Genomic DNA, 22285 nt, shown 5'->3' with positions numbered 1-22285 from the left:
TCACAGCGCAGCGGCGCGGGAAGCCTGCCAGGTGCTTTATTCCAGTGAGAAAACCGATGAAAATCTGAGCAGAACCCCCAGCTAATACCGTTAGGTGTTAGCGATGAGGGAATCCCGGGGCGGGTGGGGGCAGGAAGGAGAGCGGGTGTGCAGGTCTCCAGGGCGCTGCTCACAGGAGCGCCATCCAAATTTGCTTTCATTTCTGTTCCCGTTGGGTGTGGAGCTGAAAGGAGGGGGTGTCCTGGGGCAGGTGCTCCCATGGGAAGCACTCGCTGCACGGCAGACCCCCGAAGATCCCAGCCCCGAGAGACGGCCCAGGGAGCAGACGTGGGCAGTGACCACGGGGCCTGCCTGCACTTCAGGTTGGTCTTTTCAGCTAAATTAAATAGTAGGATTATGCAGCAGATTTCACGTTCTGAAGACTACATTTCCTCAAAGCACCCACATTTGCATTTTTCCTAAAACACAGGCTTTCTGGGTTGAAAATGCTCATGTTTAAGCTTTTCTTCAAGCTACAATTTGTGGAAAATTTAAACAAAACTCCTTATCCCTTCATGAGTTACATGGAAATTAATGTAAATAGGTTCTGGCTTAATTGTATTACTTGGCAGTCTACAAAGAGTCTGCCTTTTTTACTGTTGTTCAATCCCTTATTCGTGTAAATAATTCTCATTAGTGCTTTTTACCATGAGTAGGTGTTACAGAGACTGGAAGATGTGCGTACGTCCTTTGTGACAGATGGATGGTCTCTTGCAGCATCACAGACAGAAAAATGCACAATCCCTATGTTCTCTGAAGAGAGCAGAAAAACACTGCTGCAATGCTCGTGCTGAGATAATTTTCAGAAGGAAGATTACCAATGTTTAATTAAAAACACAGAACAGATGCTCTGACTCTCTGCCAGGAAAACCCGCCTGCCACCAGCATTACTTACATAAATTAAACTGTGTCCCAGCATGAGGACTGGAGGGAGCAGCACGCACGTGCAGGAACACCACCTGCAATTTGAGGGTACCTGTAATTTTGTCACTAATTTTCAGCACCATGCTGAGGGTGCAGCCCTCGTTAGAGAATGTCAAGCAGACACTTGACTGAGCCCCCGTTTAAAGCTGTTTCCTAAGGGCATATTTTTTCTCAAATTCGTGCAGAGTTTAAACTCAAAACACGTTTGCGATGTTAGTGATTGTGCAGAAAAACTCTTGAGATCCTGTTCATCTCCCAGCTGCATATCACTGTGGTAAATATTAGCAATTATCAATAACTGTGCACTTTTGCCCCATGAGCACCAGAACCGGCATCTCCTCATTTCTCATTCTGCTGTCAGCCCAGCTGAGCACCCTGAGGAGAGCAGCACCCAGCAGAGCTGATGTTGGGATGCTTCATGGCAGGGCCTGGGAGGAGCACAGACTTATCAAATGAATTCTGAAGGCCTAGGAGAAGCCAGGTGTCTGGTTCCCACTGTGAGAATGTGTTGATAACGATTAAAAAATCACCACCTGCCATGGTAGGCTACTGATAACTGTGGAATGCTGTAGCTGGTGTGATACATGAGCACAACTGAACATGTCATGAGAGTAGCTCGTTTTAAACTCAGGCAAATCATGGAATCATTAAGGCTGCAAAAGACCTCCAAGGTTAAGAGCAACCTTCCACTGAATCCCACCATACCCACTAGACTGTATCACAAAGTGCCACATCTGCTTGTTTTTTGACCACTTCCAGGGATGGTGACTCTGCCACTTCCCTAGGCAGCCTGTTCCAATGCTTAATCCTCTCTTTCAGTGAAGACATTTTTTCTAATATCCAACCTGAACTCCCCCAATGCAGCATGGGGCCATTTCCTTTTGTCTTGTTACTTGGGAGGAGAGACTGGTCCCCACCTTGCCACAACCTCCTTTCAGGTAGTTGCAGAGAGCCTCCTTTTCTCAAGGCTAAACACCCCCAGCTCCTTCAGCTGCTCGTCACAGGACTTACCCTCTAGACCCTTCACCAGCTCTGTTTCCCTTCTCTGGACACAAAATACTCGGCATTGTTTTGAACTAAAAGGAACCCAGTGGCACACAGCTGTCTTGTGCCATAAATCCTCCTGGAGAGCATTCTGCTCTAGTCTCAAGCTACACATTTCTCATGCTTTTACATAAGCCAGTTCTGCTACCCTGGTGCAAGGGTGTACTTATTCCCAGGTTTAAGCCTCGGGCTTTTCTTCTCTATAACATTTTCTTAAAAGAACAATCAGTGATGATGAAAAACTAAGGACATGTTGAAATCAGGTATAGGCCCAGACATGCTGTATCTTCCAGTTTTAGTTTGCTATTTATACATTATGTGTTACATCCTTTACACTTAAAGAGTTCTATTCCCTTTTTTGTTTTGTTTGAAAATATTAAAAATTAAGGAAATTAGTGACCTGCTAGTCTAGTACGTTATTCTTCCACTGAGTATGTTCAGCACTGCATGTATTTTTTTTTCCAAGAGCACTGTAGCTTGTAAAGTTTCAGCATGCTCATTTTAAATAAGGTTCCCTTTAGAAATCATTGCTCTAGGGAACTGTGGTTTTTGGAAGGAAAAAGAAGAGCATACCCCACATGATACTAACTTTTGGAGCAATTTTATTCTGCGTTCATTTAAATCTGCAGATTTAAAACTTGCCTTTAAATCAATCAATTCCCTGACAATTTGTGCCCTCATACTCCTATAACAATCTGCTCTTACAAGGTAAATCAAGTTGGTCACAAACCTCACTCCAGCCATATGGCAGGTGCATGTAACATACCTTGAATTTCCTGGAGCCACCAGTGCATGACTTTCTACAGGAAGAAGGGCAATGGTAGACATAATTTTTCCATATTGTTTTAATTGCATGGCATTTAGTATTGATATTTTTAGCTCTGTCCACAAAGTAATTATACAAATTTCTCCTGCAGGCCTCCCAGAACATGAGAATTCATCTTTCTACTCACCAGTGACAGCCTGAATCTGGCTCTGGATGCCAAACCCAGCTCTCTCATTGAGGTGGACAGGAAAAGCACGTGCTCACACCGTGCCTGAGCTCAGTGGCAGCAGGTAAGCGAGGCACCAATGCAGCAGGACGACAGTCTGTGTCCAGGCAGCCCCGGCCACCAGCTGCCAGCGAGATAAAGGCAGCCGGGGCCTCCCGTGTTGGGTGGGAATGGTTCAGCTGAGGACACACTGCAATGCCAAGTGAGCAGCTGCCTGGGAAGGTCACTGGCCTCGCAGCGAGCTGGCAGCTCTTGGGCTGCACATGTGCTCTGGTGGGCAGGGAAGGCAGCGGGTGCCTGATACGGGGCAGGACGGACCCTTTTCACGGCTGGGAGCTGTGTGCAGACCTGCTATCGAGGCTGCCAAGGGACCGGCCAAGGCCTGCCCTCGAGCCTGCGTGTCCACGGCACAGCCATCGCTGGGGCTGCAGATCCGTGCGCAAAGCCCTCCCGAGGAGCAGCTGGAGCTGATCCGCCACCGGTGCACTTGCTGTGGGGCACAGTCCGCACGGCAGCGCTTTGCCGAGATGCTGGCCTGGGCCTGCCGCGGACAAAGTGCCCCGAGGCACGGCCCCGCAGCCGGAGCCCCTGGAAGACGGGGCCGAGGCTCAAGGTCTGGCCCAGCCCGAGCGAGGGAGCCGCAGCCACGCTGCGAGCCCGGGCGCGGGGCCGCGGCGCCACCTGTCGGGCGGGAGCAGGGACTGCGCTAGGCCGGGCTCGGCGGCGCCGCCGCAGCCGCGGGCACAGAGAGCGCCGGGCCTGGGCCGACGGCAGCAGCGGCGTTCCCGGAGCGCGGCGGGCGCTGCAGGCGGTGTGGTACCGCGACACGGGTGGGCAACGTACAGAGATAGAGGGGGAGAACGGCGGCGCTGCCCCGTGAAAGAGGCCTGGCGGGGGGCTGAGGAGCCAGGCGGTAGCGTGGCCGAGTGGTCTAAGGCGCTGGATTTAGGCTCCAGTCATTTCGATGGCGTGGGTTCGAATCCCACCGCTGCCAAGCTTGTTTTGTCCCCGCCGCGGCGGCTCCTTTTCGTCGCCCGCACAGCGGGAACGCGGGAGCCGCCGGCGGGGAGGGCCCGGGGCCGGCACGGTGAGACCGTCGCTGAACGGGCCGGACACTCCGCCCGCGGGGCGGTGGTGCGGGGCTTGGAGATCTCATTCTTTAAAATCAATAATAGAAGTTGTGATATGTGCTAGGGAAAAGGGATTATCCACGGTGTGAGCCTCTTGCTTTAAGAATAAAACGAGAAACACTGTAATTTTCAGTGGTTCTGCCTTTCTGCCGCACTTTTGGGTTACAGCACCCCGACCTGCGGGCCTGGTACTTGGGCTTTGCGCCTGCCCTGGACTGAGGGGAGGTGCCAGTGTTGGCACCTTCTCCGGAATTCTCAAATCCGTCCATGATCACTCCACCCCAGACCATGATTTCTCAAGCTCTCATCCTTAGTCCTTTCCGTCCATGATCACTCCACCCCAGACCATGATTTCTCAAGCTCTCATCCTTAGTCCTTTCCGTCCATGATCACTCCACCCCAGACCATGATTTCTCAAGCTCTCATCCCTAGTCCTTTCCCAAGCTCTCTTACTGTTTGCATCCTGCTCCTGGTTGTTCCTTCTCCATGTTGGAAAGGTGCAGATGGGAAGGAGATTTCTCTGATAAATTCCCACTGTGAGTAGTGGATGGGAAGGAGCCAGAGCCTCCCTGACCGTGCTTTTAGGTCCATTGTAGCTGAACAGTAATTTGAAAAGCACATTGTTCACTTTAGCTGCTGCAGGGATTTGCTCAGTACAGCTGCTGTACTTCAGAAATTTGGTGCTTTAAGTTCAGCTGAGGAGCAACTGAACTGTGTTAGTTGTTACCCCTAACTACAGGAGGTGAAGGAAGCTATACAAAGATCTGTGCAACCCATAGTGGCAGATTCCTCTACTGTGACATAAATACACTTAACTAATGTAGCTTACTAATGTAACTTCCAATTTAACTAAAATACCCAGTTTTGACCCGTGAAAAACCCTACCAGCCTGTAGCCCCTAGCTCTGCACCAGGGGCAGGGCAGGGAGCAGTTCTGGGACATTGTGCAGAAGCACAGCATGGACTTCGGCAATGTTTCAAGTACACTTTTATTTTCCCTCAGATGCGGTGATAGAGCTAATTCACAAAATCACACTATGTGAAGTCTCTGTAGGCCTGGTGTGTGTTATTTGCAGTAATCTGTTCTGTCTGTCCCTTTGCTTGTTCCTCTGTTCCCCAAGGTAGTGAGTCATGACAGAAGCTGTGGTCAGTCTTTCTCCTCATTTCAGCCATTTTTCTTCACTGGTGAAGCACTGCAGGCTGTCTGCAGCTCTTGTTCTTTCTGCAGGTTCTCATTTACTTCAGCAATCAATTTGGAAAGTTTTGGGTTGAAATAGACGCAACAATCTTGACTCTAGTTGTGTTTCGGTGATTTGGCAATTATTCTTTACTGTATTTTAATTTCTCAGGTCCAGCCACTGATCTGTTATGATTTTGTTTGTAAATTTAAAAGTAGCTGCCAGTAACTATTGTGGAGGTTAGAATTATCCGAGTGGCAGTACTGTGACTGTGCAGTTTATGCAGGTCCGTGTCGTCTTTCTTTAAAAAAATGCAAAACTGAAAGGCTATCAAGTCTTAAAGAAAGAAAAAACAAAACTAAAGTAACAATTAAAGTAAGCAAAATATTGAGGAAGAGGTAATAATTCGAGGGTTGTGGTCTGGATTTAATGTAGTGGTCCACAGAATCAGCGAAGTCATACTTCAGTGGGTGGTACCCCAGCTGAGTCCGTGCCTTGTCTATTCGAAATGTGTGAGTTACAGAAATGTTCTGTACCTACAGGGCAAAAGAGTCAACATAGAAAGCTATGAATACACAGGCAACTGGAACAAACTGTAAATGGTAGCAAAGACACAGTTAAAGGAAACATAAAATATAAAAACCCCACAACGTTATACCAACGTCCTATGAGTATCGCACACATTATTTTTAAAATTGTCCACTCAAAAGGAGATTCTTGAAAGGACAAAGAGGCATTAAAAGATGCAAAGTAGAATCTGTAAACATCCACAAAAAATGTTCTGCTGTTGTTCTCTTGCTTAGGTACTCAAAGAGGCACATCAAAGCCTAAAGGCCCAGCCAAGCCATGCAGGATACTGGCCCTTGGAAGAGAGGAGCTGAAGAAGCCCCTCCCAGATTGGAAGCATAAAGCTCTTTTCCAAAATCATGGCAACAAGCAGAATACGTTGCCTAAATTGTACACAAGGCATGTATTTGCCTTGGAAACTGGAGGCTGAAGTAACGCTGGGTGAATTTTATTTTCTACCAACTTAATCTTAAAAGTCTCTCTCATATTAACATGTATGGATCCCGTGAGAATTAAGGGGAGTTTACAAGCACAGACTTTACCTCATTTCTGGTCAGCAGTGGGGGCAGGTCAACAAATGGTCTCAGAATCGAATGAAGGTGTTCCATGAATGTGGCTGCATAATAAAAGATTTCTACTTGAGGTAAGAACAGTAAGTTGCTTTGCCATTATGATTGTGACAAATCTCACACTGTAAATGCTCGTGAAGGATAATCACAGACCCGAGAGCTTGGGGCACCCTTACTAACACCATCAAGACTACTTGCTCACAAGGGGCTGGATTTAATTTTAATTATCGTGCTTGTGGGAAAAGGGTTTGTATGGTTGGGCACAGATCCACTGAAAAGGTCATGTGGCTTCCTAGAAAATATGGTGACAGAGAACTCAGTTGGATTCTGTCTGAGCTGCACAGGGGATTTGATTCTAGAGAGAACAAGACATTTACCCATGCAGCAAAGCAGATATTCTTCAGCATATTTCATAAAGTCATGGAATTTTACATTTAACTTTTTTTATAATTAACTCCACAAAGTTATAAATCTGTTAGGTCCTACATAAAACTTGTTTTAGTGGAACTTGAATAAGAGATCATTCTGGTTTCAACATACTGCACAGAGCTGAATTTCACCCTGCTGAACACTAGGTGAGCCCACAGCATATTCTTTTTATACATGAAAATAAAAATTGTGGGCAAATGAAATACAACAATATTATATTACAGAGGAATGAGGGTAGCATGGACAGGAAAGAGAAATGTTGATAAAATTTACCTGATGCATAAACGAAGGAAGTAGGAATACGTATCCATGGCTTACTGCAACCTAATCTTTCAAACTGAAAAAAATTTAAAAAAAAATGAAAAACCCGAGAAACTTCAAACAAGTTTTAAAGTTTCTCTATAGAAGATATTTGTGGAAATATTTACTGTTAAAAGAGAAAAAATAATCATTGCTCTTACTATTTTTAATTTTTAAGGGGATTCCAGTTAAATGTCACCCACAGACACTATGTCATTTTCAAATGTCAGTCTTAAAAGAAGGAAAAAAAATTATAATAATTACTTGAAATGTCATGGTGGGCTGATACCTAATTTAACATCATGACATGTTTAGGATTTTGAGCCTATCATTAACAATTAAATGGTATTTTGAAACGAATGAATAGTTGAATACTTAAGACATATTTTTTGCCCACCCAAAGTACCTATTATTCCCATCTGCATGCCCCAAAAATGAAGCCAATAACAGCTCAGGATAGGGTGCTGGTGTAAATGGTCCTTTGGCCTCAGGGAAGACATTTGCTTTAATGTAGTATTTTGGGTGAGCTTTGTTACAGTGCTGATCACACTGAAATTCAAGCAGGAATTAAACCCACATTCAGAGAGTTCCATGTGGAACTCACACCCAAAGCAAACATACGAAATGTAACATGCACACAAAAGCTGGAGTTGCATACAGTTCAAGAAATTGATGTATTTGAAGATTAATATTGCACATACAAGTGGAGTTAACCATTCAAAAAGGTTGGATTTTTCGCCATCGTGAATGAAATACACCTGGCCACTCTGTTAAAGAGGTAAAGAAGAGATAAGTCAGCAAAAATAATACTGCATATATATTCACTTCTTTTTCTTTATCTCACTCCTTATGAATAGCTTAAAAATAACACAGCAATACCAAGTACGAGTGGATGCACACACAGGTCACAAACTCTCTGCTTGTGTTTCAATCAGTTGCACTGTTGTGTGCAAAGAAATTGGTGACCAAATGGTTTGTGTGATTAACATGCCTTGGAGTAAATGATTTATTATAGTTGTGCCTGTTCAGAGTGGCTGTACTGACTGTGCAGAGACACCACTGGAGGTGGTGCTGGATCTCCTGGTGCTGCTGGCAGGTGTTCACCAGAGGGTGGAACACGTTCTGCTCTGGGTCTAGTTAAGGCTCACTGGAATCCAGAAGACCCCTGTGTAGCCAAGGTCTACGTTCCTGCTTTCCTTTTGCTTTTAGAAAAAGTAGTTTAATCTACTTTGAAACTCTTTCTAATTTACTCTCAGGGCAGTGCTTCAGGTGAATAAAAACCTGATTTACAAGGAGGAGAACAGTTGTAACTGGTTTTGAAAGCAATGAACCCAAATGAAATGTGCCTCTGTTGGCACACGGTATGGGAAGAACTGACCATCACAGTTCAGGACATTAAATCTGGACCTGTACAGGGGAATGGGATGAATCTGCCTGAACTTGCAGTTTCATTTCCAACATGGCAAACATTCTTTGCTCATCTTTCAGAAATGACAGATATTAAATTTTAAAAATGCAAAGATGGAGCTATTCTTACAGAACTGAATATTCCATCTCTGAACCAACACCAACAGCTAACACTGTGCCCCATCCCACATTGCTTGTAGCACATTTATCAGCTGAAAACACAGACAACAACGTAAGCTGAAGGACAGTAACACTGATTACTGCACTGGTTACTACAGCACAGGATACAGTGGCAGGATCCACTGACACATGAAATCTGTGGTGCTTTTACTGTGTACTTACAGCTATGTAGCTCTTTTCAGGGGTGAGAGCTTCAGCAGCCAGAATATGAGCTTGTACAAAATTCTCAACATGTATCCAGTTCATTTTAACAGTAGGGTCCCCAAACTTGAAGCTAAGTAGCCTTCTCTCAATAATCTTCTGTAGACAAACAAACATTAAACCAAAGCAAAATGGGTTTTAGAATGAGCTAAAGTGCACTTTCTTGTCCAGATAAATGTAGGTTTATCTCTACTTAAAAAAAAAAAATAAAATACATGAATCAATTAAAAATATTCAAGAGAACTTCTCATGAGAAAATGTCAAAAAATGTATTGCAATATGTCCTGAACTTACAAAAAATACAAGTCTGTTCTAGGGATAAGTAAAATATTGTATGGAAAGGTAAGATACACTTCTAAGTGGATCAAAAGTATTCACTAAATTGTATCAAATTTATCAAATATCTTTGGCTAGGAAAAACTGGAAGGTACACTTTGGCTGGAAGGAAAGTGTCATTTTCATTAAATAGGTGAATTTTAGAAACTGCAAAACATGACAGTTGCATAAGGCCTTAAAATTGGCTCAAAACAAATAAGCTCAAAATCAAATAGACATTTAAAAATATTATATTTTTTTAAAGGGGCTAAAAAACCCATCTCAGATTTAACTGAAATGACATTTTGCATTCTTAAAATTATTTACAAGATGATAAAGTATGTTTTAGCTGACTAGTATAATTTCCTACCTCGGCCACAAACCAAAAATACTTATTATGTGGTCAACTTGAATCTGTAATTTCCTGAAAGCTGTGCATAACTTTGTATTACGCTAATTCTTTTAAAATAACTGGCTCACAGAATTCTACAGGGATCATGTTCCAAACATCATCTGTTGGCCTTGCAGTTTAAAAGCCAGTAAAAAAGAGCAAAATGTGAACACCTCAGCTGCTGCCCTTCAGTAACCTGTTGTACCAGAGGGTGCTTCCAGCTCTGGAACCTGCTTCATTGGACAGTGAAAGCTGTTAATAGTTGAGAGTGGAAATAAGATATTTTGCTGTATCCCTTTTCATTAGTATTTTAAACCATTTGGTGTAAGTTGCATGTAAACAGACATTTGAAATATCATGGATTGGCCTGAATCTTACAGTAATCATTACATTATAAAGCTGGATTTTCATGTGTTCGTATTTTAAAAAAAAAAGGCTTTTTAAATCTACACTCTTTACAGATATAATGCTTGTTAAAAAAAGTTATAATATCCTCAGCAGACAATTGAATTGTTGAATTGCTACCCAGTAAGACCAGTCAATTTATAATAAAAATAAGTGATGCTCCTTTCAGCTTTTTATCCATATCATAGAAAACTCTGCTGGTTAAAAAATTCAGATGACATACTGCTAGCCTTGGCAAGTGTCTCTGCTCTTCTGGTCCATAGATTCCTGGTGGGCGAAGAACACACGTATGGAGTATTCCACCTCCTAGAACATGGGATAAGACCATTCTTAAGAGAGCTTCACATGACTACATTATATGTTTGGATGAACCAAAGGCTGTGGCAGCAGAACTTACTCTGAAATAAATTCATTTCACAACCTTAAAAAACAATACATACCAAAAGGTTCTGCATTAGTAGTTGGATATTAAATTGGGAGAATCAGAGCATGCAAAACAGCAAGATAAGATTCAAAGAAGTCTTGCAAGCATAGGTGTGTTGCTAGAAAATACCAGATAGTTAAAAATCACTTTCTGATCAGTCCCTTGTCCCTGTGCCAGAGCAGTGAATGCATGTGCCAACTGTGGTGATGAGTTTGCTGAAGTGAGCAGATTATTTGAAAATATATTGGATAGTGGAATGAAACCAACTAATGCCACACAAAACTATTGATGGGAAGCAGTGACTTGTTAGCAGTACAAGGTAGAGCTGAAATGTTCCTTCAACAGCAGGTGCAGCTCCCAGTGGAGGGAGGTAGAAGCTCTTGACAATTTCAGTGGGATCATAAAAGTCCAATCTTCCCAAGTACATCAGTTGGCTATTCCATCACCTGCTAATAACTGTTCTTAATAGTACTTGTAAACATATAAAATACTCAGTCTTGCTATGGCACAGGATCAAAATGGGATGTTTGGAACACTGAGTGGTTCTAATTTCATTGACAAATGCAGAAATGTGTATTGGTCCCAAAATTAGGAGGGGCTTTGATGTGAAGTGCTGCTAAGGAAATAAAAGAGAAAAAAAAAACCCCTTTCTTATTTTAAACCAAATAATTTTGTTGGGATGGAGTTCCCATCATGGACTTTCTACCTCTTATAGCCCTCTGCAAGTATCAAGTGAAAAGTCTTTCCTGTAAGTTGTCCACAGCTAAATTTAGCTCAGTATCACTTGGTCACATAGAATCATGTTGCACTTTACATTAATTTGTTTTGCACTGGCAGTTATAGTATCTCACAGGTGAGCTTAAGTATTCAAGTGTATAACTGGCTTCTTCAGCATGGAAAACTTTGGGAAGCACTAATAAATAATTCCAGGCTCTAGGCTCAGGTGGCTATTTCAGATTTTAATATATAACTTGAGGGGGTGTGTGGTACGTAACAATTGAATCAGCATTCATGTTTTACTTATGTTGCATGAGACAGTGACATTAAACACTTGGTTTTGTTTAATTTATAGCTTTCTTATTATTTTTTATTAACATACTGAACTTACTGCTACCATGCTAAAACCCTTTACAGACATTGTGGGAACTTAAAACCAATTAAAAGTAACTTTTAAGTGAAAATACTTTTGTTTGTGAGAGAGGCTTGGTGAGTTAATTTCATAACTGCTGGGCAATCTTGTCTACTAAGGATTGATACAGGACACAGGATTTTGGGGATGAACAAGAAGAGGAGTAGTAACTTCTACTATGAATTCATGCTCAGACAAACGTACCTGCTAGTGGAGATCCATTAGCTGCTAGTATCATTTGTTCTGCAATTGATTTGGTTCTGGAATAATGGTCAACGAGCTACAGAGAAAAAGCAAAAATATTTGTATCTGTTCCTGAAATGACAGGGCAGAGAGGCATCTCTTCTTCACTAGTCTTTACTTAGCAGATGGCAACAAATACCTCAAAATACAGAAGTTGTGGGGTACTAGGTTCGGGGTAAAACATGAATATTTCTAGAGTAAGGAAGCATTTTTGTGTATGCAAATCTGTTTAATTAATTTCAGCACATTTGAGAAGCAATAAATATATGTATGCTTTGAATGCTGCCAGGAATGTAATTGATCACTACTTTGTAATCTGGATTTCTTCAGGTAACGGAAAAGTCAAAAGCCAAGTTTTGAAGTCATTACACTTGGTCTGAAGTATCCTGTCCACTTCGATGTGGCATTGTCCCAGAAAAAATGTTATTCAAAATGTTATTAAAAATATTATTAATATTTTCTCTCCATCTCTACTTCTTGAAAGACTGTGAAGTACTTGATGGAGAGAAGAGGCACACAAAAAACAACTGTGTGTGCAAAGCAGCCAGAAGTACTTTCTCTTTTTTAATTAAATGCAATAAAACCATATAAAAATAGGCTGCTTTTCTAGATCAGCTCTACATTCAATATATGTCATCCTCAATCAGGGAAAACCAAAAAAATCATATTGATAATAAATAGCTAAAGAGAAACGAAGCCATATAACACAATCCTCATGTCCAGGTGGAATATCCCTGATGTTAATGTGACATACATTGTGCAAGTTATTTTCCAAAATCAAGGCCTTAATAGGAAAACAAAGAAATATATACTTTGAGGTATATAAAACTGATGTGCCAAGGTTGTGAATAGTATCTTCAAAGAGTGTAAAGAGTTTTCTTTTTTCTTTCATAGAATCACAGAATGATTTGGGTTGGAAGGGACTTCAGAGATCATCTCATTCCAAACTGCTCTTCCATGGGCAGGGTCAGGTTGCTCAAACTCTCATCCCACCTGGCCTTTCTTGTGCCTGGATTCTGGCATCTGGCAAAACACTGTCATAAAAATTCCAGGCTTTTTCAGAAACACGAAAGTAAACAAAGAGGAAATTTGAAAATACACTACAACAAAATACCTTGTCAATTGGGAAATATTGCAAAGATTCCTCATCCCCGTCTTCAATAGGAAGCCCTCCAAACACCACATTCACTGAGCTGGTGTAGATCAGCCGAGGGATGTTTTGTTGTTTGCAGGCTGTAGCAATGTAGAAAGTCAATTAATGACTGGAAAATTATATGGGGAAAAAGTTTGTGTGATGTTTTTTCTAAGAAAGTGTCAAATCTTAAAAGAGAAAATGCTTCCATTCTGTGACTGGGTGAGTTGAAATGCAAAGTGTAGCATATTTAAAGGGAAGACATCAGTGTAGAAGCAAGTGCTTTACTCTCTGGCACATGCTGAGCTGGGCATCAGGGCAGAAGTCCTTCTGCTTCAAGGGCTGCCCATTGCCTGTGCACAAGGTATTAGCAACCAGGTTAGCTGCTACAAGATACACAGGGAATTGGTTAACTCCTTACATGGATACAGATTCCCACATCAGTCAAACAAGGTGTTGAAAAGCTGAAGTAGTAACTACAGTGCTGGCTCTCATATCACGCTTCATGGCAGGATTGAGCATATCCCCCCCTGTGATGTGTTTCCTCATCTTCTGCCAATAATGTAAAGTAGTTGGTAACAAATAGAGTGTGCCAAAAAGGCTAACTGGCTTTCTCTAAATGGTATATGATATTTGATATGCTGTACTAACACCTAATGGCACAGTTAAATACCTACCATTAAGGATGAATCTTGTCCCGTTAATGTTTACAGATTCAATCTCTTCTTTATGCAACTAAGAAAAGAAAGAAATTGTGCATTTAAAAATAATAATACATATTAAATTCAATGGGGGATGTTATAAATATTCCCAAATAAACATAATTTAGTGCTTTAATTATTAAAAATGTAATTTAGACTGCTGTTTCAGACTAATCACTAGTCTGAATTACTAATCATCACTCTAATCATTATTTTTAAATTATACCTGTATTTTTCTTGTATTTTTACAGAGTAGTTTGCTTGAAGCAAAGAGAATTGTGGTGCTTCTAAAAATATATGCCTAGTTATTATATATCTTGCAGCAGTATGTTAAATATCTGTGTTTCAGTAGCACTTCAGTGACCAGTTGCCTCTAACCAGAGCAATTCCAATTATGCATTGCTCAGTGGCAAACAATGAGTGAGCTGTTCTATCCAGACAGGGTAATTACTGAAGTTCCTCTTATTAAAAAAGGTAAGAAAGGGTTGTGTTTGTTTGTGTGTGTGTATGCGTGTGCTTGTAACTCTAATTATAAAACTGTGACTCCAAGTCCTACATCAAGTGCATCCTTGCAGCTTTTTACCCAATGGCAAACAATTAAAGACTTGAAATGCTGTTATTGTTATAATTCAGATATATGAAATAATTTATAATTTAGTTCAGGTTTTATTCTTCCAAGTGACCTTACACCTTAAACCTGTGAAGGTTTAGGGAAGGATCAGGGTTTCGGAGGGAACCAGCCTCCCTTGTCCTTTCTTTTATCTTCACAACATTTCAGAACTTTTCAATGCCATTTCCATCTCAAACACCTTCCCAGGTGGAGCCTCTAATGGAGAGGAAATCACTCTGCAAGCAGCCTGCTTGCAGCTGGCACTCCACTTTGCACAGAGCAATTTACCAAAATGCCAGGGCAATAAGAGAGAAAATCTGTCATACAGTGTTACAGCATCAAGTCTCTCACCCTCAGTGTGGGCAGTCACACAGAAAAAACCAAAACTATGTGGACTCACTTGCTCTGTTCCTGACATTCCATATGAAGCTACATGAAACACACAGTCGGCCCCTTCACAGGCTGCAAGTATGGCATTGTAATCCCTGATATCTGTCTGTAATACATAAGAAAAGACATTTGATTTGAAATCAAAGCTGCAGGTGAGCATTTGTCATACAGTGGGTTAGCACAGAGGGAATCCATATATATAATGCATATATAGAACTGTACTTGCTGTATGTCCTGGGACTCAAAACTCAAAACTGGGCATACCTCAGTACTTGCTGATAATTATACATGTCTTCCATACAACCCAAAGGACTTTAAAGACATTCATTAAGGTTCACAGTACTCCAGTGTTTATTCTACAGGTGGTTAAACTAAGGCCTACACGAGGGCAGGATCCTCAGGAGTCAGGAGTGAAACTGCTCTGTTCATTACAGGTTTTGCTGGTTTCTTGATTTCAGATATACTAAAATCCATTCACCAAAACTCATGTGGGATATTCATGCAGTTAAAAAGGTTACTGAAATTTGAAATTATTGGCAATTAGGTATTTGGATTCTGTGAAAACTAGTAAGACATTGCAGAAAAGGCATTATGGAAAATGCAATAACTTTGACTGTTCGGAAAATATTATTTATCATACCTGGATCCACGCCACTCCATTGGGAATCAGCCACATAGGCTTGTGTATGTCACACAGAACAACAGAAGCTCCTATGTTGGCAAGAGCACATCCCAGCTTGTATCCACAATAGCCACCACCTCCTGTCACCACGGCTCTCATATGGATTTTATTGTGTGCTCCAGCATTTCTGTTCCATTTGCAGTCAGAGATTCCGCGAGAGGGTGTTGCTACTACACTCATTGTAAGTTTTGTGTCAATGAAATACTGCCTGGCACTACCAGATACATGCAACAATTCCTCCTACATGGTGAAAATTGCTCCATAGCACTCCTGGATGCAGACAATTTCAGGGAATTTCATGTTAACAAGATCTATTCACAGCAGCAAAATCTGACTTTAATGCAACCTGTTTAAGAGAGATAAAGACAAAAGCAAAACAGAATTTACAGTCCCCAGTTTACTGCCAAGGCAGACGTCTGACAGAAGTGGTATTTCCAGCTTCTTTCTAAGTACCAGCAGCTGAACATAAATTAAGAATATGCTGAGTTGTTATCACTGGCAGTGCTGGAGTTGAGATAGATGACGATTTCAGAAGGGAAGAGGGATGCCTGGATCCTTATGTTATAACTTTAGAAGGTGTGTCAGAGAACAAGGCTATCAAATCCCTTGCTTTTGAGGGGAACTCGAATAAAATAGCTGCTGTGCTATAGAAAAGGTTAATAACTGCATTAACAAAAAAATGATAGTGAATCACTTATTTCCTGAACATGGGAGTTCTTGCCCTTCCAGGGGTTCCTCACCGGCAGTCAGGACATTTCAGAGGCTGTGACTACCGACTCTTTCCGACACCCCCCCGTCCGTGCCCCGGCCGCAATTAAACATTCAAAGCCACCCGAGTCCCGCCAGGGCTCTCTGCATCTCACTTGCAAATCGGCCGGGCGGCAGCGCAGGGACTCGTGCTCGGGCCGGGCCCCCGCCCGTCCCCGCGGCCCCGGGCGGCTCCCGCGGCCGCCGCCGTTGTGGCCGTTGTGGCCCGGGGCCGCCGGGGCCGGCGCGGGCAGCGGCCGCGGGAGCCGCTCCGGGCAGCAGCGTCCGGCCCGGCCCCGCCAACAGCCCCGCAGCGGCCCCGCAGCATCCCCGGCGCCCGCTCACCCCGCAGCATCTCTGACATCCCGCCGCATCCCCAGGCTCCCACAGCACCCGTGGGTCCCACTCATCTGGCAGCAGCTTTAGGATTGCCAACTTTCCTGAGATACTGCTCGTCCCACAGCATCCCTGGGATTCTGCTCGTCACACGGCGTCCTGGTAGCCCACAGCGTCCTGGGGATCCCACAGCATGTCACGGTATTCCTGGGTTGCCAGAGCGTCCCAGGGATCCCACAGCGTCCTATGGTGGTTCTTACCTCCAAGTGTCTTCACACAGCTGTGACTGCTGCTCAAAAGCATCCTGTCGGTAGCGAGGGCTCCGGCCACACTGAGGTACCTGTTGAACAGGTTGTTCAGGAAAAAAAACACCACTTCCTGCCTACTGGTTGGACAGTCGGTGGTGGGACATGGCTCAGAGAGATGCAGAACTTCTGAGACACCTGTGAAACAGCAGGAGTATCCAAAGAGGCGCAAATAAACAAATAAGCGCTAAGGTCCCTTTCCACCTGAGCCTCCCGGTGGTCATTCGAGCCTGGGAGGGTGTGAAAAGGGTCAGGAGATGCAGAATTTCAGTTACCCATTCCAGGCAGAAGTCAAGCTTTGAACACGTTTACCTCTTTCCTTACACCTGTGCCATGTCTGAACGTTCATTAAATTTTAATCACTTAAAGACACACTGCAGTTATGTTAGAATAGGAGTAAATCAAACAAGAGCCAGCTTAAACTGAGACTCAGTAAAGACCCACAGAAATAAGAGAGATGGCTATTCCCAGCTGGTACTGAAGCTTCAGTACATTGATTTGTCTTTCTTACAGAGGCCAGCCAGGTCTGAGGGAAAACTCAGTGGCCTCATCCTGAGAAAAGCTGAATAATGCCAAGAAAACTGATGGAAAAGTGCATTTCTGGTCCTGGGGGTTAAGATGTGATTGACGAATGCTTTAAAATCACGTGGTGTTAAGATCTGGTTGAATGGTGCTCTCCAGCCACGGGAGAGATCTGAGCACCACAGCTGATATTCTTTAGTTTTACAACATGAAAGGAAAGGATGCTAAAATGAGTTTGAATTTTGTCTCCACCTGGAATGGTTCATATGCTGCAACAAAGTACTTATTTTTGACTAGCAACAACTCAGATTGTAGTTGTGAGATTAAGGGGTGTTTATCTTATTTTTAAGTTTGCGTTTCTGTAAGTAAACTGAAATCGAGATTATTTGCCAGTCCCATTTGACATCCAGTGTAGCCTACCAGCTTTGTTTTGGTCTGTGGGCCAGCTTTCCTTGACATTTTTGCCACATGGTGAGTTTGACTCTTTAATGACACAAATAAGATCTTCACAGGTCCTGTTGGAGCATCACTGAGCAGTAGAATCGTGGCCGGGCAATAACTTTATGTCCAAAATGACAGAAACTGTAAATCCAGGTGTGATCGTAGAACCAGCCCCAGGCTGATTCAGTGACATTGCCACCTGCTGTTCCCCAAATTTACTGTGCCCTTGGTTCTGTGAAAAACGAGCTTCAATCTTTGTAAAATTTTAAGGAAAGTTTAATAAAAGGGACAATTAGGAGATAACAGCACAAAGGGTGTTTATGGCCGGGTGCTTCGGCAGAGATCCAAAGGCACAGCTTTACATCCAAAAGATAGGCTTTAAAAGTACATCGCTAATTTCGTATTCATCACCGTTATGCATCATTCATTAATTCTTTGGAGTTGCTGAGTATGATCTTATCAGTCTTATCTTTTTCCTTGGCTCCATTCCGTCTGGTTTTGGGTTCTTTTCTTCTGATAAGATTTTCCAGGAATGTGAAGACCCCCCCAATCCTTGCCAAACTGAGCACCCAAACTACAGACATTCTACAGCATTACATTACAGAACCCAGGCAAAGCTTTTCTAACATTAAGGAACATGAAAAAACCACCATCACAATCCATTCATAACAATGATGGAACATGCGAAAAGCCAATACCACAGTACATTTAGAACAGTTCCTTCCTCACTGAACACTTTTCCAAGGGCTGCAAAGTTGCCACACTCAGGCACGTTGCTGGAAGGTGTTCTGAGTGCCAGGCTGTGTCTTGCATGTTAAATAGTGCCTGCTTTTGTTTTCCAGCTGCAGGACAAACAGGGCTTTCATTAGAAATGCTGCTCTTTCCCCCAGGAATTTTGGGTTCCTGGCTTGGCTGCTCTAACCTTTCTCCCCCCCCCCTCAGTTATCCAGGCACACCAAGTGTTCAAACTTATTGCATTTATTTGCCACTGCTCTCCTTTGGTAGCTCCCTTTTCCTTTGTTCTGTTCTACCACAGCTCCCAGAGCAGTCCCTACTGAGATCTTCCCTTTGAATAAAAGCCCCTGGGATTAAAATCATCAAAATACAGTGATCATAAAGAAAGTTCTTCCAAAAAGCACTCCCAGTGTACCAGGGTTAGATATGGTGATGCTGGATCCTGCAGGCCAGTAGGAAAAACCTCTGTTTCTGGCTTTCTTATGGTGCTGTTTTTCTCAGAGGCAGAAGGGGAAATTGAGATGTGATCTTTAAAGTGAGGAAATAAATACCACTTGTAGATATTTCCTGGCTGCAGATTATGTGGATTTTAGAAGACAGCAGCTGCAACAACTCTCACAGCCTCCTTTGACACCAGCTTAGACTCTTTTTGCCTGTAAAGTTAATTAACTTATGTCAGTTTACAGTGCAAGGTGATTAAGTGGTCAGCTTGTCCAGTTTCATGAAAAAACCACCATCACATGCCCCTTTGGAATTTTAAACTCTGCACTCGCGAAACTCCAGCTCAGAGCAAGAGCTAAGGTGCTTTGCTGTTAATCTCTGCAAATCCAGCAGTCAGAGTTGAAATTCACCCTAACAGGGATTCAGCTGTAATCTCCTGGGACAATGACTCTGCACAAGCAGACACCTCAGCTGGGGCTGGGCTGGCAGGGCAGCAGGGTAGAGGGAAGTGCCTTCCTTTTGTCAAGGCAAAGTTTGAGATAGGGAGCTGGGCTGGAGAGCTGCTATCCATATGTGTTATTCCAAATCCAAGCTCACCAGGATTGAGAAATGCACTGTGGGGAGTCCTTGCCATCCTGTCATGGTCCTGAGTTAGCCAAAATATTGATTAATGCTTCAGCTGAGGAGCTGGAATGTATTTTAGAAATAAACAGAAAGAGCTTAGATATCAGTAAGAAGCTCAAAGAATTCTGAAGTAAGAAAACTGTAATATGTATATTTATGGCGCATATTCCTAGTAAAAGTTGCAGAGTAACAAATGAAACAGCAGATGTGATGAGTAAAGGGCAAAGGCTGGATCATCCAGTTATCCAGAGAAACATCATTTCCTGATTTTAAAGTAAGGTTGTTGTAAGTGAAAATCAGGAAATAAAGCCTCACCAGGAGCACAAATGCTGAGCTGGAGCACCAGCCCTCAGAGAGGAGCCCATCTGGATGTGGGAGATTCCAGCAGGAATGGCTGAGGTCATTTTGTAGGGAAGAAATTCCTCCTTGGGAGGAGGCCCAGAGAAGCTGTGGCTGCCCCTGGATCCCTGGAAGTGTCCAAGGCCAGGTTGGACAGAGCTTAGTCTCTTGCTGCCTGTGGTGTCTCATAGGTTCTCCCACCATAAGAGTTGCTCATCCCTTTCTTCTGGTTACCCTCCCCCAGAAGAGCCACTGTTCCCCTGAGTACAAGCAGACAGACAGAAGGACGTGTACAGCCATGAGTTGCCTGGGCAGGCATCTAATTTCCTGTGAGTGGAGGGAAGCAGGAGGCCGAGCCCAGGGGAGCTCCTCACTGCTGTGAGGATGCGTCAGGTCAGGACATCCTGCTGGGCTCATGTGCTGCTTCCTCCTGGGCCTTGTGCCCAATTCTTTTGCAACTGAGCCCAGACCTGGTTCCCCTCCTGTTTTGGGACTTCCCCCACCTGTGTCATGACTAGACTGGACAACTGTAACCGTTTGCCATGCTGGAAGCATCCCCAGCAGAAGCAGGGCCAACAGGGAAGGTGAGGGAGAGGCCGGGATCTGGCAGTGGGGGATGCTGGCCACCGTGTCAGGCCGAGGGCTCCGGCTCCGGGTTTTCGCTGCAGCTGCCTCGAGCAGGCTCCGGCTCCCGCATTCCGCGCCCGGTTTTGCGCGCGGCTGCGCTGCCGTGTGCCGCGGGGGAGGCTCCGGCTCCGTCCGGCGGGCGGGCGCGGATCCGGTGCCGGGATTTGCCCGGGGCCGGCTGGGGACGTTGCCGAAGTTGTGAGGCGAGGGCGGGCCCGGCGCGTCCTTCCTGCGGGAGCAGCGTGGCCGCGGCGTCTCCCTGGGACAGGTACCGGCGCTGCGCGTCCGGACACGGCGCGGGGCCGCCGCCCCGCAGCGCTGCCCCGCTGTGTCCGTGTCTGCGGGAGGGAGGAGGGGAGGGAGAACGGCAGCGAGGGGCTGCGGGAGAGCAGCCGTGACCCGCGGCCCAGGGGTGCCAAGGGTAGGGAACGGGGTCCCGCCCGGCCGCAGGTGCCTCTGCCCGGGGCTGGGGAGACCCGGCCGGGGAGCGGCCCTGGGCGGGCGGGGCTGCGCCGGCGGCGGTCGCGGTCCGTCTTTTGCCTCTGTAGGACTCGGGGCGCCGGGCTGGAGCCCAGCGAACCCCGTCCCGTGAACGCCGAGGGCGGGCGGTGCGCTCGGGGAGCGTTCGCCAAGGGGCCGAAAGGCGATAGCGCCGGGTTGAGGTGTCCGTGCCCGGTGCCAGCCCCGCGGCCGCCGGGGGCCTCCCGACAGCGCGGGCACACCCGGCATCGAGGGGTTCTCCGGGGCCATGGGCAGGGGACCCTGGGAGGGACAGACGAATTTCTTGTTTTAACAGAAAGCCGTCTCCGCAGATACTGCTTGCAAGTCGTTTTACCTTGGTTTTAGTGGGCCCCCCCAACAGTGTGGGGACACTGTTGTCACATAGTGCCCATACAGGTGCCTCATAGTGAAGAGTAGTGCAGGTGAGAGCCCTAAAACTTGGAGACTCTTGGCACTGTTTCATGCTCGTGTGATCTCACTTCACCTCAATCCTTACCGCTCACATTTTTTCCTGATGGTAATGGAATCACTTCACACAGGTTATTCTATACCGTTAGGACCATGCCTTATTCCCCAGAGCTGTGGTAGCTAATGAACTGACACTTTTTGGTACTTTTTAATTTCATTTAGCAGTGACATGAGAAATTTTCATTCCTACGTGACATAAGGCTGAGGTGGGCCTATTGGTGCATCCTCCTAGCTTGGGATGCTTCAATCTGATAGCCAGTTGTGATATTTACAGAAGGTAAAGCTGGTAAATAAGCTTAATGAATTTCTTAAGCACATGGAAGTAAACTTAAAAAGCTGGCAGCAAGGCTGCTCAATTTGCAGTTACTTACATAGTTCTCTTTTGAGAGTATTATCAACCATTTCAAGGAAAGAAAGAATAGTTCAGTGAAAAGGTGAACAAATGGTTGGAGAAAACAAATGTGTCTTTAAGAGTCTAAAGGTATAGAGTTATGACGTACAGTACTTTTGGTGAAAGCTTGCTTTATATTAAAATCGCTAAGTTAGCCTTTTCTGAGTCTCTTTTTCAACAGTCTTCAAGTAAACGAACAAGCTTTAAAGCATCTGCTTACTGAAGGGAAAGAAGTTCTCACAGAGCTGTCCTGGCTCTTCATTTGGGGAGAGAAGTGGGGTGTCAGCTCTGATGTGTTCTACAGCAAGACATTGTTGCTTACAGGCTGTGTAATCCTTTCATTGTAGAATTTATTTACTTTTTTTGGTCACATGGATGGGGGACTAAATACAAATGTGATAATGTTGACAGAAGCAGAAAAATCGCC

At 44.4% G+C, this 22285-nt stretch overlaps 1 protein-coding gene, 1 long non-coding RNA gene and 1 other non-coding gene across 3 annotated transcripts; 2 read left to right on the top strand and 1 right to left on the bottom strand.

Annotated features, from left to right (window-relative positions):
• The first annotated feature begins 147 nt into the window (after positions 1 to 147).
• LOC109143603 lies at positions 148 to 7108 on the top strand. Its single transcript, XR_002043875.2, has 3 exons — positions 148 to 362; positions 2925 to 3063; positions 6110 to 7108. It is a non-coding gene; the product is annotated as an uncharacterized LOC109143603 (long non-coding RNA).
• TRNAL-UAG lies at positions 3912 to 3993 on the top strand. The gene has a single exon. It is a non-coding gene; the product is annotated as a tRNA-Leu (tRNA).
• Positions 5099 to 16237, bottom strand: LOC104684862 (putative short-chain dehydrogenase/reductase family 42E member 2). The gene is made up of 11 exons (XM_019281575.3): positions 15340 to 16237; positions 14710 to 14805; positions 13676 to 13733; positions 12981 to 13099; positions 11828 to 11903; positions 10294 to 10376; positions 8921 to 9058; positions 7873 to 7938; positions 7145 to 7208; positions 6416 to 6489; positions 5099 to 5842 (listed from the first exon to the last, which is right to left on the bottom strand). Exons 1-11 carry the CDS (start codon positions 15559 to 15561, stop codon positions 5585 to 5587), a joined length of 1254 nt encoding a protein of 417 aa, XP_019137120.2. The 5' UTR covers positions 15562 to 16237; the 3' UTR covers positions 5099 to 5584.
• Between the last annotated feature and the right edge of the window lie 6048 nt (positions 16238 to 22285).

This window comes from Corvus cornix, chromosome 14 (assembly GCF_000738735.6).
Source record: "Corvus cornix cornix isolate S_Up_H32 chromosome 14, ASM73873v5, whole genome shotgun sequence".
Taxonomy (NCBI): domain Eukaryota; kingdom Metazoa; phylum Chordata; class Aves; order Passeriformes; family Corvidae; genus Corvus; species Corvus cornix.
Note: the sequence above shows the minus strand (reverse complement) of the source record. Positions and strands in the feature narration are given on the sequence as shown.